General features: G+C 36.7%; 1 protein-coding gene and 2 pseudogenes across 1 annotated transcript in view; 1 reads left to right on the forward strand and 2 right to left on the reverse strand.

Moving 5' to 3' along the window:
• Positions 1-4057, reverse strand: part of LOC100246150 (probable disease resistance protein At5g63020-like) — a 51045-nt gene extending 46988 nt beyond the window's left edge. The window contains exon 1 of the mRNA XM_019216896.2: positions 1347-4057. Within this exon, the coding sequence (XP_019072441.1) occupies positions 1377-4055 (2679 nt within the window). The 5' untranslated portion in view covers positions 4056-4057 and the 3' untranslated portion in view covers positions 1347-1376. The remainder of the gene's footprint in view (positions 1-1346) is intronic.
• Positions 4058-8213: 4156 nt separating this feature from the next.
• LOC100251291 (ultraviolet-B receptor UVR8-like) lies at positions 8214-10838 on the forward strand (annotated as a pseudogene).
• Positions 10839-13098: 2260 nt separating this feature from the next.
• LOC100256445 (acetylornithine aminotransferase, mitochondrial-like) lies at positions 13099-13801 on the reverse strand (annotated as a pseudogene).
• Between the last annotated feature and the right edge of the window lie 612 nt (positions 13802-14413).

The raw sequence follows: 14413 nt of genomic DNA on the forward strand, positions 1-14413 counted from the left end.
TTATGATAGGCATGTTTGTGAAGGATCCATTTTGAAATATGACTCACTACACTCACTCGATGCCAGAAAGGTCATAGTATGAGGGAAATATGGTGGTTCCTTAAGTTTCTTCAATGTTGGTATCCCACAATGGCATCCTCTGCGTCTCTTTCCATTCTTCAACTTCATGAGCTCTGTGTATCAGGGAAATATGTGAAATCATTCTCCATCTTCAACTGCTGCATCAACTGCAGAAGGAAATGTAGAAGGAAGAAGTTGATTCCAATTATTCTCCTTTGTTTTGTGATTTTGCATTAAAGAAACACATCCCAACAGCCTGACAGATAATGCTTATGAAAAATAAAATAAAGAGATATTATGAAGTGAAAATAGGATTATCCCAATGAATGAAACAAAGGCATTCTCTTGATTTTCAGTTGATGCTTCGTTTTCCCTGTTTTAGCTCCTTAAACTCTTTCTTTCAGCTGCACTCTAAAATCTCTGAATTTTCACCTTCTTTCCCCCAATGCTCCCTTGGATTTACAGTAGGCAACCTCCCAAGATTTGATTTTGGGTATCAATTTCATAGTTCTAAGATTTAAAATTCCAATTCATTTTCTTTTTCTTTACATTATTTTTCTCAACAAATAAGTAGTTTATTATCTTCTAATTTTATGAAATCAACCAAAATCTCAAACAGAGCACCTACAAAACCACAAAAAAAGAAAGGGAAAAAGGGAAAAACTACTAATTCAAGCTTCCTTTCAATACGAAAGTGTTGAATCTATATTTATAATCTTCTATTTTTAAGGCACAGGATGACAATAGACTAATGAAAGTAAAACAGAAGCTTTGACAAGATAATCAGAGCTTGGAGCTCAAGTTTGTAGACATGGAAGCTCATGTGCAGTTGAAACGATGAAAATGCCTAGTGATGATTCAGCAATGCACTAATCGAGGCTTGTGGGGATTGTCGTGTCTTCCTTTGAGCTTCTGCATTTTGGTTTTTGAATTTCGTGGAGATTAAGAGATTGTTTCCTGGAGGAGGTGGGAGAAAAATAAATGATGATGTTGCTAAACAATCTTTACAAATAACATCTATTTTTGCATTTTTCTACAAGAATTTTACTCCCAAGTCCCAAACAATCTAATGAAGTATGTAGAGTGAGAAATCAAAGAGAAACTAAATATAATTAAAATACATGAAAAGTTAAAATAATATTCCAAATAGAAAATAAAATAATATCTTGAGAGGTCGACTCAAACAATCACAATGCACATTTGGAACTGGCCATATTTATAAAATGAAATTTTTTAAATACAATTATATATATATATATATATAAGGAAGAAAAAGAAGGAATTACTTGTAATGAGACGAATGCAATAGGTGTTCATCACTCGGATTGAAAATATGGAGTGAGGTTGTGCATAATGGTTTGATCCTCCCACTCCAATTCATCCCACCATTCTTGGTCTCCCTTGATTTTCTCGAATTTCTTGCTCACTCCAGTATTGGAATGAAATGGCAGCTTCCTCAAACTTGGACATCCAGACACATGGATGTGTCTTAAAGATGGAAAAGGTAGGGCACGTCCATATATACTTCTTAGCTTTGGTAGCCATATTAAAGTGAGAGATATGAGTCTCGAGAATACACCCACATGATCTACTTCAATTTCTAAAACTTCACTCTTTTCATCATCTATCACTTTTTCCATTGATTTACATGCTGAAACACTTAGAAATTGAAGGCTTGGAGCACAAATAAGCCATGTCAAATTCAACAATTCACCACATCCGGATATGTCGACATCACAAAGGTTGTTCAAGCATTGGTGCCTTGGGAATTTTGAGTAGACCACCACTTCCTTTTCAAAATTGATTTTCACATCTTGCAATTCAAAACAATTTCTAATACGGAGTGTCTCTATATAAAGGGATAGTTGGACCAGGTTCATACGCTCACAACCTAATTGCACCCATCTTGTGGATCTTTGCAACTTGTGGGAGTTAAGTAATGTTTGGATGGATGATACACTTGTAAGGTGGATAGATATATCATCAATGTGTTCTAGCTGCTCTAACTCTTCTAATAACCTTCCTTCATCATCTCCCGTAAAGTCTGACCCTACAATCGTGCTATACATGCTGAACAATTGCAAAGAGGAAAGACTTGATACCATTTGAGATGGAAGTGACTTGAGCGAATACATTTCATTCAATATCAAGCACCTTAATTTTTTCAAATTCTTGAGCTCCGCAGGTAAGTATTTTATACTTAGACCCGAAAAATTAAGATATTGCAAAGTAACTAAGTTTCCAATCTCCGCAGGTAACTCTGTAAGTTTAAAATTGTTTGACAAGACCAAAACTCTTATAATAGGCATGTTTGTAAAGAATCTATTTGGAAATGACCGAATAAACTTATGTGATGCCAAAAAGGTGTCCATATTAGGGAAATATGGTGGTTTCCTAAGTTCTTCAATGTTGGTATCCCACAATGATATCCTCTGTGTCTCTTTCCATTTTTCAACTTCCTGAGCTCTAATCGGTTCAACTCCATCTTTTACCACAAATTTGTTCTTCTTCTTCCCGTTTTCACGAGCCAACCACAAAGCCATATCACGAATAACATCATGCATCTTCAAATATTTGTCTTTTTCATCTAATGGAGATCTGCCATTCTCTAATAGACATGCCAGCTGTAAACTTTTAATAACTTCTTCTCCTTGATTTCTTGCTTGTTGTATGTTGTCATATTCATCCAGAAAACCCTCCCCGATCCAAAGTTGTATAAGATTTCGATGAGAGATTTCATAATCCTCCGGAAATAAAGAGCAATATAGGAAACACAATTTGATGGTTTCATCGGGTAGGCTATCATAACTGAATGCCAAGCGTGAAAACAGACGATTCTCCATACCTGGAAACTTTGCCGGATAATTCTTCAACATTTTTATTTTTTTCTCCCATTCTTCGGGTGTTTTTGTTCCCGCCATTGCTCGCCCTATGGTGATGAGGGCAAGTGGTAAGCCGCAACACTCTTTGGCAACCATCTCCGCCAACTTTGGTATATCTGGATGAGAATTTATGGTGTCTGCTCCCACCTTGGTCTGAAACAGAGCAAAAGCATCCTCCCATGGGAGACAATTCATTTCAATGCTCTCTGTAACTTCCATATCTTGGCACACATCTTTAGATCGCGTTGTAAGTACCATCTTCAACTTATCTTGAGGATTGAGAGGAGGAATACCAACTTTGGATAGATCCAGCCGCTCCCATATGTCATCTAACAAAAGCACAAATTTCTTTGTCTTCAGGACATTGAATATTTCTTCTGCCCTTTCATCCTCACTCCTACCTTCCCATTTATCTTGGGGAATCTCCACTTTATTGAAAAGAACTCGCTGAACCTTTTCCACATTGGCTGGTCTGGACACAGTCACCCAAATCACTGCATCAAATTCAAGCCTGGTTTTGAGGAGCTCATTGTTGATCCTGGTCAAGAGGGTGGTTTTGCCCACACCCCCCATTCCATATAATCCGATACTGCTTACCTGCTCTCCACCATCTTGGAGCCATTTCCAGACCTTCCCAAACAACAAATCTTGGCCCACAGTCTTTTCAAGCTGCCTCTCCATCACGGGAGGACTAGGCAAAGGTTCAGCAACTACACTGAAATTTGAGCCCTCCGTCTTCTTGACCGTCACAGCATCCATCTTTTCAAGTACCATCTTGCCAAGATTGTAGCTAGCGCCACAGTTTTTAGGACAACAGGTTCCGAGACATTTCTTCTGGATTTCTTCATCACCTTTCGCCAATATTTCCTGCACTTCTTTTTCCATGGCTTCTACTCCGCGGAGCCAGCCATCAACTACACGAAGATGCTTCTTCTGACGTTTCTCTTCACGTTCCACCCTTTCCTTCACATCTTCGTACAGGTTCTTGAGTTCCTCCATTTCAGTTCTCAAAGAGTTGAGATTTTGTGGGAGGTGACGGATGTAAACAGCACGCTTAGCAGTGCAATCCCACAAGCGAGTGGCGGCATCCAGGATGGGGCTCACACAATCCATGGAGAAAACAGGTGATGGATTGGAGTTGGAGAGGTGGAGAGAAGATGAGCAAGGAGAAAAGTAATAGTGGAATATCACCTCTCTTTTTCCCAGTAAAAGACTGAGAAATCAGTGCCGGCCGGAGATTGTGGTTGGAGCCTACGTTGAATGCTATAAAAAATTCATAATCTGTAGATAATACCAATAAATAATGTCATTGTCTTCTATGTACAGACTGTGTAAAGATTAATAAAAGACTCACCACTTGTGATACTTAGACTCGTATAAAAAATTAATAAACTGAATACATATTGCCTATAAAAGACTCCACCATTTGTGATAAGTCACAATTTTTCTAGGGTAAGGGTAAGTTACTATTTATTTCTTTTTATTATATTTATTTAAACTTTAATGGTATTATATATATATATATATATATATATATATATATATATATATATATATATATATATATATATATATATATATATATATATATGTTTTAGAGCGTTCATAATAGGAAACCCTAGATTTTCTTTTTTCTCTTTGAATTTTTTGGATTTCACATGGTATTATAGAGCAAAATTGATCTTTTAATAAAACTTTTGATTTATGATCTCATGGAAGAGAGTTTAATCTCATACATTTGCAAAAAATGGTCTTTTTATATTCGTTTTATTATAAAATTCTCTTTTGTCATATTTAATTATGGAACATCGTAATGGATGATCACATCATTTTTTCCCCATTTGATATGCTATTGAAATAGCTTTTCTAGCTATATTTTTTCCCTATTTGATATGCTATTGAAATAGCTTTTCTAGCTATATTTTATGCTACTCCGCTCATTTCATAAAATATTATTCCTTATTTAATTATAACTACCCAATATTTGGGAGATCCTTTCCCCGGACCCATACGTCTTTCTATAGGTTGGATGGTGATCGTTGACTAATATATTATGATATCATGTTGTATATAAAATTCATTCATTCATTTACTTTTAATTTTTATTAGGGGATAAAATACATTTAACCTCAACTTATGTTTCATATATTAAGCTTAATTTTTTTCCCCTTTTCCTTTATTTCTTATCCTTTCATTTTTTTTCTCAATCTTTCAAGATCCAAAAACAATATTGTATTAATCGGTAATATAATGGCTATAATATATTTACATTAATTATGAGAAACTTCGATGGTGTTTGTTTGTTTTTTTTTTTTTTTATTGAATAGAAAAAGTTTAAATATTTAATTTTTTTATTCAGTTAAAAGTAATTTACTATATCAACTAACATAATTAAAATGAACTTGTTATTCATAGGTTCATTTTAATTATATGGGACGATATCAACATGTTACTATTAATGAAAAAACCAAATATTTTAACTTTTTCTATTCAATCAAAAAACAAATGAAGTTATATGGCTTCATATAGATAATACCCAAGTTTAACTAAGGTAGTACTTGAGGCCAGTTAAGATAGTACCTAAAGTAAATTAAGGTCGCACCTAAGGGTTATTGAGGTAGTACTTAAGGTACAGTCGCGGGTTCATTCGGACCCAATACTTTAAGAGTCTCTCTTGCTTCATTTTCTACATTGTTTCCTTTAGTTTTTTAAGGATTTCGCCGATTTAATGGTCTAGGAGAGATGTTTGGTGTTATTTCTTGCTGATAAAACTATATTTGACAAGAATTTGCTAATCTAGGACACATTTGGAGGTTAGGGTTTCAATTTTTGGGTACATACTCTCTCCACTCGAGCTCCTTTTCGTTTTTCCTGGATTCTCTTGGACTCCCATGGCTCCTAGATGAGCCGAAAGACGCGTTTAATTGACACCGCCTTGGAGTTTTGGATTTGGGTTTTTGAACTTAAATGAGAGAGATTTTGAGTTTTCAAGAGTGAAAAAAGATGAGAGAAAACTTCCAAATGAGAGAGGGTGGCATGGAGGTTGGGATGATGCTGAGGATGTTGAGCTGGAGAAATGGAGGGACAATTTGGACATAGAAGATGGAGCCGGCTCAAAAATGATAATACTTTTCCTATTAAAAGCTTATTCTCATATTTCCATTGTTGGGTTTTAAAAATGCTATTATATTGGGATGGGAAGCCCAAAGCACAACTTTCCCAAAAAAAAATGCCATTCTCTTCAACGTACAGACTGTGTAAAGATTAATAAAAGACTCCACCACTGGTATAAAAATTAGTAAACTGAATACATAATGCCAATAAAGTAATAATGTCATCGTCTTCTATGTACAGGCTGTCAAGCACCATAAAGATTAATAAAAGACTCCACCATGTGATACATAGAATGTTATAAAAAATTAATAAACTGAATACATAATGCCAATAGATAAATGTCATTGTCTTCTATGTACAGACTGTCAAGCTCTATAGCAATTAATACAAGACAATTCAGAAATAAAACTATATAATGCATGTTAGAGTACTTATTTATTTAGAAGTTTTATTTAGTTACTATTTTTCTAGAGTATGGGTAAGGTTGTTGTAGACCCCCATTTTGGGGCTGATTTTTCTCACCATTTTTGCAGCTCATTTTTTGCCAGGTGTCACGTTTCTAAGTTACTACATGCTATCTTCTGGTTAACTGTTGAAGAATCAGGTGAACTTTTGAGAGCCATTGGAAGCTTGACACATGGCTGGAATATTCAGAGGAAACGCATTTTGGCTGTTAGAGGGAGCGTTGCCAGCTGCATGGAGAGGTGCCTTTTTTTGCCAGAAAAAGATATTTTTGAGGGGTTGTTGGGGAAGATTTTTTTGGAGGGTGCTTTTGGTGGTTGTTTTTGGATAGGGATTTGGGGAGTTTTTTTTTTTTTTTGGCTTGAGGAATACCAGTTAGGAGGGGAGAGAGTTGTAGGGAGATATTTTTGAGAGGTATGGGTATCCATTGCCGAGGGGAGAGACATTTTCTGGAGGGAAGTTCATTTTTCTTGGGTAGTGACAGAGAGAGAGATACAGAGTGTTTTGTTTGAGAGAGATTTTGGCTTGGGAGATTATAGAGGAAGAGATACAGAGTCAGAGACAAGAAGAGATACGCGTGGGGAAAGCCTTGAAAGAAGAGGGTTTAGGTATTATTTCTGTGGGTTAGCGTTTCGGCGGGAAATCGCTAAGTTGGTTAGAGTCCTGGTCCGTCACGCCAGAAGTCGCGGGTCCCTGTTCTTGCTGTTTTACTGTTTTAGGTATCATGAGACTCTGTTTTTAATGTTTGAATGTGTTTGTTGGGGATTTTCACTTGACTCAGCTTTGATTTCTAACCTGTTTTTGTGTCCTCTGCTTTTGGTATTCCATATGTGATATTGGCATTCATGATTTGATTTTGTTTTCAAAACTCATTTGAAATCTGTTTTAGCCCATTCTTATATCTGAGCCCATTGATTGATATATGAAATGAGATTTGTGGGGTTTTTTTCGTTTTCTTCTACTTGTGCCCTTTTTTTTTTTTTTTTGTTTTTTGTCCGTCCCCTGTCTCTAGCATCCGCCCATGGTGTACATCAATTTTCACATCTTTACTTGAGGAAGTAAAGAACTACAAGAAATGTATTCTCAGTTGGTGAGTATGATGAGTTGCAGCATGTTTGTCAAGTTATGGGGTGTCTGATTCATTTTGTGGGAGGCTATTCTCGACCAAGAGCATCATTTTGTACACTCCTCTTCCAGTTTTTATTGACTTTTTCAGTTTCCACCTGGTTTGGATAGCAAGGCCACTGCATCCTTTTACTAGAGAGCGATTTATATATTGAAGACAAACCCACTTTGCGTTTTGGAAGCGTGCTTGATTCAATTCCAGAATAACTTCTCATTGTTTCTCAAATCACGATTGGAAGAGATATTTCCCAGGGGACGCATGGTATTATCATTCATGGGCAAGAGATCTCCAGATCCCGCTGCAGATGAAAGTTGGAACCATTGGCAGTATTGGCAGCTTGACTATACTAGAATCCGAGTTATCAGCTGTTCCAGTGATACTTGAAGAGTGACTATGCTTAACAGATGTCACAGAAAGAATTACATATTTGTGAACGGATTGAAATGCAGATGGGATTCCCGTCAATGTGATTATCGGTGGTTTAGTGAAATACATATTTGTTTATTCCCTTTCACCTTTAATCACGTGCATGTGTCTCATCCCATATCACCTATCCCATGCATGCACCCATAGCCATCAAATCTATTGCTTCACACCCACCAAACCCGCGCCACATGTACCCACGACTAATCCATCCCATGCATGCACCCATGGCCATCAAACCCATTGTTCCGTACCCACATCAACCTATCCTACACCCACGGCTGTAACTCATCCCATATCACCCATCCCATGCATGCACCCATAGCCATCAAATCCCTTGCTTGGCACCCACCAAGCCCGCGCCGCATGCACCCACGGCTAATCAGCGCTGCATGCATCCATGGCCATCAAACCCACTGCTTCATTCACATCACCCATCCCACACGTACACCATCCTATTCTTGTCAATGAGATATGTCACCCGCTACCGGCGTCATGTGATGAAGGTGGAGCCTTTTGAGAATGAGCAAGTTGCAGCTGCATCTATGGGTACAGTCAAGAATTGGGCAATTTCTTTCGAATACATGGAAATCATTCTTCCAGCTAACGACAATGAAACGAAACCATGCATGGCGTTTAGCAAGATTAATTTCCCGTCTTTGGCACCTGTGACCCAAGTCTCAACATCCCACAATCATGCAGCCTTCGTCATGCAGTCTGGAGAGGCTTCCACTTGTGGAAATTATTCCTCCTTTCGCTGTGGGCATGGAGATACAGTTTGTCCCATGTTCCGGCTCGACTTTGTTGAAGCACTGAAGGAAGTTCCTTACAAGCAGGTTGTTGCTAGGTTTAGTTTCGCCGCGTTTCTCCCAATAAAAGGCCATGTCTTTGCATGTGGAATGAACATACATGGTCAGCTTGGTTATGGTGACACTGTAGACAGACGGACACTTAAAATTGTTGAACTACTTGAAGGTGTTGATCCTGTGGTTCAGATGGCTGCATGACCAAGTTGTGTCATGGCCGCAAATGATGATGGGACTGCCCACTCTTTTGGGTTTGTGACAAATTTCTGTCTTGCCTAGGATGAACAGCATAATGAGCTCTGACCACGTGTAATTCAATCAATTAAAAGAAAGACTGTTCATGTGGTTCTCATCTCTGCTGGTGATGAGCACGTGGCGACACTTGACTCCAGTGGATTTGTATATACCTGGGGCAAAGGTTATTAGGGTGCATTGGACCATGGTGATGAGATTGGTAAGACTGCTCCTGAGATCTTAAGCAGCCTTAAGAGCCACCTTGCTGTGCAGGTTTGTGTATGGAAGAGGAAAACCTTCGTCTTGGTGGATACCGGTTCTGCATATGGTCTTGGGCAGATGGGTTTTGGTAGTTTTGGGTTTCCAGACAGGGGAGATTCTGATAAAGTCACGAGGCCTTGGATCCTTGATAACCTGAGAGGCCACTACATTTCTCAAATGAGCACAGGTCTGTATCGCACCATTACAGTCATTAATAAGGGACAAGTCTTTGGGTTAGGTGACAATGAAAGAGTACGACTCGGGCACGACACCTTGAGAGGAAGCCCCGAACTTGCTGAAATTTTTTGTTCAAGAAGCAACTGATAATGCAGGCCTTGACTCGAAAAGTTGCAATGAGGACTAGGTTAGGAGCACCCTAGAAGAATATTTTTGTGTCATGTGGGGAGGTTTCAAGGATTTCTATCCCTAAAGATCGTGAGTCCGGTTCTGTTGAGGATGAATGGAATGTGATCTGGGAAATCCTCAAGTGAACTAGGGAATCGGTCATATCCTGCGCATTCTATTCTGCATGTATCAATTCGCATGAGGCGAAAACTGTTAGGTTCACACCTTCCTCCACCTCTCATATGCATGGCACGTGGCGTTCTCTAGCATGTATAGAAATGGAAGGATGATTTGAAAGTATGGGACAGATTGTTGCTGTTGAATGACTGGATGGAAAGAGGGTCTTCAAGGCTACTGTGCTGATGGAGAACAATGACTTCTGGTCTATAAGTTTACGCCTCTGAAACCACTGGAGTATCGTCATCTAGATCTTCCACCTAATAAAGAATTACTGGATTGGAATATAAGAATGAAAATAGTGGTTGGTACAATCATGAGATTGGAGCACTTGCATGATGAAGCGAGTCCTTCAGTTATTTATGAAGACTTCAAGTCACCCAATACTTCACTAGAAGAAAGGTCTCACTTCTAGCTTTTCGATTGGGGCTTGCAAAGTCAGTGTTAGATGCCTATGCATATGTGACAGCATGAGTAATAGGAACTTTTGGACATGTGGCTTCACAATAAGTACCGAGGTGCAGTTGATTGTGATGCTTATCATGTGACTGATCTGAGACCTGAAGAGTATGGTATTTCATCATGCATTGAGGGCAGCTTGAAAACAGTGATATCACCCATCCTTTTCCAACTAAGATAGCGGTGTTGAACGCAAATGGAGAATGGGTGCTTCCCAATGACTCCTCAGTGGCCACAAGCAGAGGGGTGAACAGGGTCCCACAACACTGTTGTCCGAGTTGATTATTATTCAAGCATCCATTGTCATGGGATGGCCACCCTTAATCCGGATGCCATCACCACACTTCATCCTCTTTGATTTCGAAAACAATTTTTCAAATCTCTTTTCCTCTAATAATTTTCAGGATTTTAGTTTTTCATTAAAATGACTTAAAATCTCCAAATTTTTTCATCCTTAGCCTTTTTCTTAGGCTTCAAAATAATACGTTCTTCAATAAAATTTGCTGTCATTTTCTTTGGCATGCAATCTTCATAATCTCTTCTATTTTGAAATGTTTTGAAATAAAATCAGAATCAAATTTCGTAATTCCAAGTGATGGAATTTATGAAATTAGTTCAAGCAAAAATAAATGGGCTTTGGTGGGGGCCCGACATGTGATTTCCTAATTGATTGATTGATTGATCGGCTTGTTTGCCATGCATGATTGATTTGCTCTGTTCCATGATATGTATATAATTATTTTGTGGTTGTACACTAATCTCATTTTCTTAAAAGCGTGTTGCGGTTAGTGGTCCAGGTATACGTCTACTCTCTTTTTGGTCATTATCTATGTATTTTCTGATTCCCGTATGTGCATGATAGATTAGGATATCCATTGATTTTTCTATTGATTGCCACGTCAGTTTCATCCTATTAGTAGAGACTTGACTTCAGGGACTTAGAGGGGTGCTACGGTTCATACCGTACCTTCCCAATAAATAACCTGATCCCCAAACCCGATCCGATTTTTCATAGATCACCTTTTTTCCAAAATAAGGAGTCGTACTTAGGGTTTTCTTTCTTATTTTGTTTGCCCTTTAAAAAATAAATCAAAAATAAGTGGCGACTCCAAGTCATTTTTAATTAATAAATCATTTTTTAAATAAAAATTGAGTTCGCCATTGAGTGAGAAATGCATGAGCTGAAATGTGGGGTCCACAGTTGTATTTTTTTTCCTTTTATTATATTTATTTAAATTTTAATGGTATTGTATATATATATTTTTTTAAATGTTCATAATAGGAAACCCTAAATTTTCTTTTTTCTCTTTAAATCTTTTGGATTTCACATGGTATATATCATAGCAAAATTGATTCTTTAATAAGACTTTTGATTTATAATTTCATTGAAAAGAGTTTAATCTCATACACTTGTAAACAAAGTTTATTCATATCCGTTTGATCGTGAAATTCTCTTTTGTTGTATTTAATCATGGGATATCATAATGGGTGATCACATCACTTTTTTCTTATTAGATCCGTTATTAAAATAGCTTTTCTAGTTATATTTTCTACTACTCCGCCCATTTCATAAAGTATTCTTCCTAGTTTAACTACAATTACCCAGTATTTCGAAGATCCTTTCCCCAAACCCATACATCTTTTTATAGGTTGGATGGTGATTGCTGGCTGATATATTATGATATCATGTTATATATAAAATTCATTCATTCATTTATTTTTAATTTTTACGAGGGGATAAAATACATTTAAACTCAAACTTATGTTTTATATATTATGCTTAATTTTTTTTTCCCTTTTTCTTTATTTCTTATCCTTTCCATTTTTTCACGTCTTTCAAGATCCAAAAACAACATTGTATTAATAGTAAATAAGTGGATATATAGTAATATAATGGCTATAATATATTTACATTAATTATGAGAAACTTTGATGGTGTTTGTTTTTTTATTGAATAGGAAAAGTTAAAATATTTTATTTTTTTATTTAGTATAAAGTAATTCGCTGATATCAACTAATATAATTAAAATGTACTTATTATTCATAGGTTCAGTTTAATTATATTGGATGATATCAATATATTACTATTAATGAAAAAATCAAATACTTTGATTTTTTCTATTCAATCAAAAAACAAATATCACTTTCTAAATTATATTTGGTTTAGAAAAGTATTAAGAAAAAAAATATTTTAAAAAAATTATTCATGATTGGTTGTAAACTGAAAAATAAAAAAATAAAATCAATTATAATTAAAATTAATAAGAAACTTATATGTTTTAAAATTATTTAATTTTTATATAAAAAATTAAAATAAATAAGACCAATTTAAAATAACATATAAAAAATAATTTATTGACTTTAAATTTATTTTTTATTTTCCTTCACTTTTTCTTTTATTCTATTTTTTCTACCTCTTTATTTTTTATGATATTTTCTCTCTCTTTTTTTCCAAAATAAGAAATAGTCATAATTTTTTGTTATCCCAAAATTGGTCAATTATGATCCAATACTGTGAAAGCAAAATTTGTAGGCGGTGGGTGGATGACATATAAGCTTCACTAGTTGTTTGATCCACATGTGTAAATTTTAAAAATTTATTGAATATGACTTATCAATTTTTGTGGAAATGACATATAATCTTCACTAGGATATGGAAATTTCTAATAAGCATCCTTCATTTTTCATAATATTACGAGCATGCCACTAAAATTGTCAAGAAGTAAATTCAACATAAAATTCCAAAAAAAAAAAAAAGAGGTCAATCAGTATTGGAACTACAAGACCCAATGCCAGTCCCAAAACTAAGAAAAACTAAGCCTAACCTTGGACTGAAGGCAGCAATGCTCCTTCTCCTACTTTGAATTGCTCCCATCAAGTACTGGAAGAGACCCGGAAAGAACCTCAGCTGCCAACTCCAACTCCTCCTCTGTTATGATCAATGGAGGCACCAGCCTCACAACATTCCCCTTTCCAGCAGTTAGCACCAGGAGGCCGGCTTCTCGACAGGCATCCACCAGCGGCGAGGCCTGGACATCAAGCTCAATCCCAACAATGAGCCCAACCCCACGTACTTCTTTCACATGTGGGTTATGTCCCAACTTCTGGGTTAAAATTTGTTTCAGGTATTGGCCCTTCTTGGCGACACTGGCCAAGAAGCTGGGTTCTGAGATTTTTTTTAAGGACAGCAAGAGCAGCGTTGCAGACAAGGGGGCTGCCAGCAAAAGTGCTTCCATGGTCACCGAAGTTTACGGCAGAAGCAACTTGTTCGGTAACCAGTACAGCACCAATAGGTAGGCCTCCAGCAAGAGGCTTGGCAAGTGTCATTATGTCAGGGAATACACCATAGGACTCATGAGCCCAGAGGTGCCCAGTTCGGCCTAGACCACATTGAACCTATAGAACAGGATCAGAACATGATCAAGATAGGAAAATTGAACAAATAATTAGAGGACAAGAAGTATGAATTTGGCTTAAAACAGAAGGTTCTGCTGTTGGAGCTACAAACAAGATGAAACAGATTTATTCACACGGAATAAATCTCAAATGAAGTCTCATTGCCTTTGGCCACTTCTGCTTTTCAGACACAGAATCCTCTACCGTTTTTCATTCTAGTTGGGATTCAGCAAACAATGCAGTGTGCTTTTATGTATTAATTCCCTAACTGCATGATAAATGGAAACTGGATTCTGACAACAGCTTGTTTTTTATTTCAATTCATATTTGGTGTGGGAATTGGAGTTATATAGGAAGAAAAAAGCACCTTCACCTCACTCATTTAAACATAAAAGCAATAATGGCGATTTAGGGATTCATCTATAGAATTCCTATCTTTTTTGTATCTTTTCGTGCAGCAAGTATTTTAATTTTTCTTTTTTCCTTTTTAATTTCTTATGGGGTTGGGAGTGCAAACAATTCTTCCTAGTCTAGTCATCATCCCAATATCTTCTGGAAAACATTATTCATTAACGAAGTAGTGAAGCAGAAAGTTTTTACCTGAAATGAGTTGAGGCCTAGCAGTTAAGTGGACATCTAAAGAAGGTAAACCAAGAGACACCAGATTG

Source organism: Vitis vinifera, chromosome 19, assembly GCF_030704535.1.
Source record: "Vitis vinifera cultivar Pinot Noir 40024 chromosome 19, ASM3070453v1".
Classification (NCBI taxonomy): Eukaryota; Viridiplantae; Streptophyta; class Magnoliopsida; order Vitales; family Vitaceae; genus Vitis; species Vitis vinifera.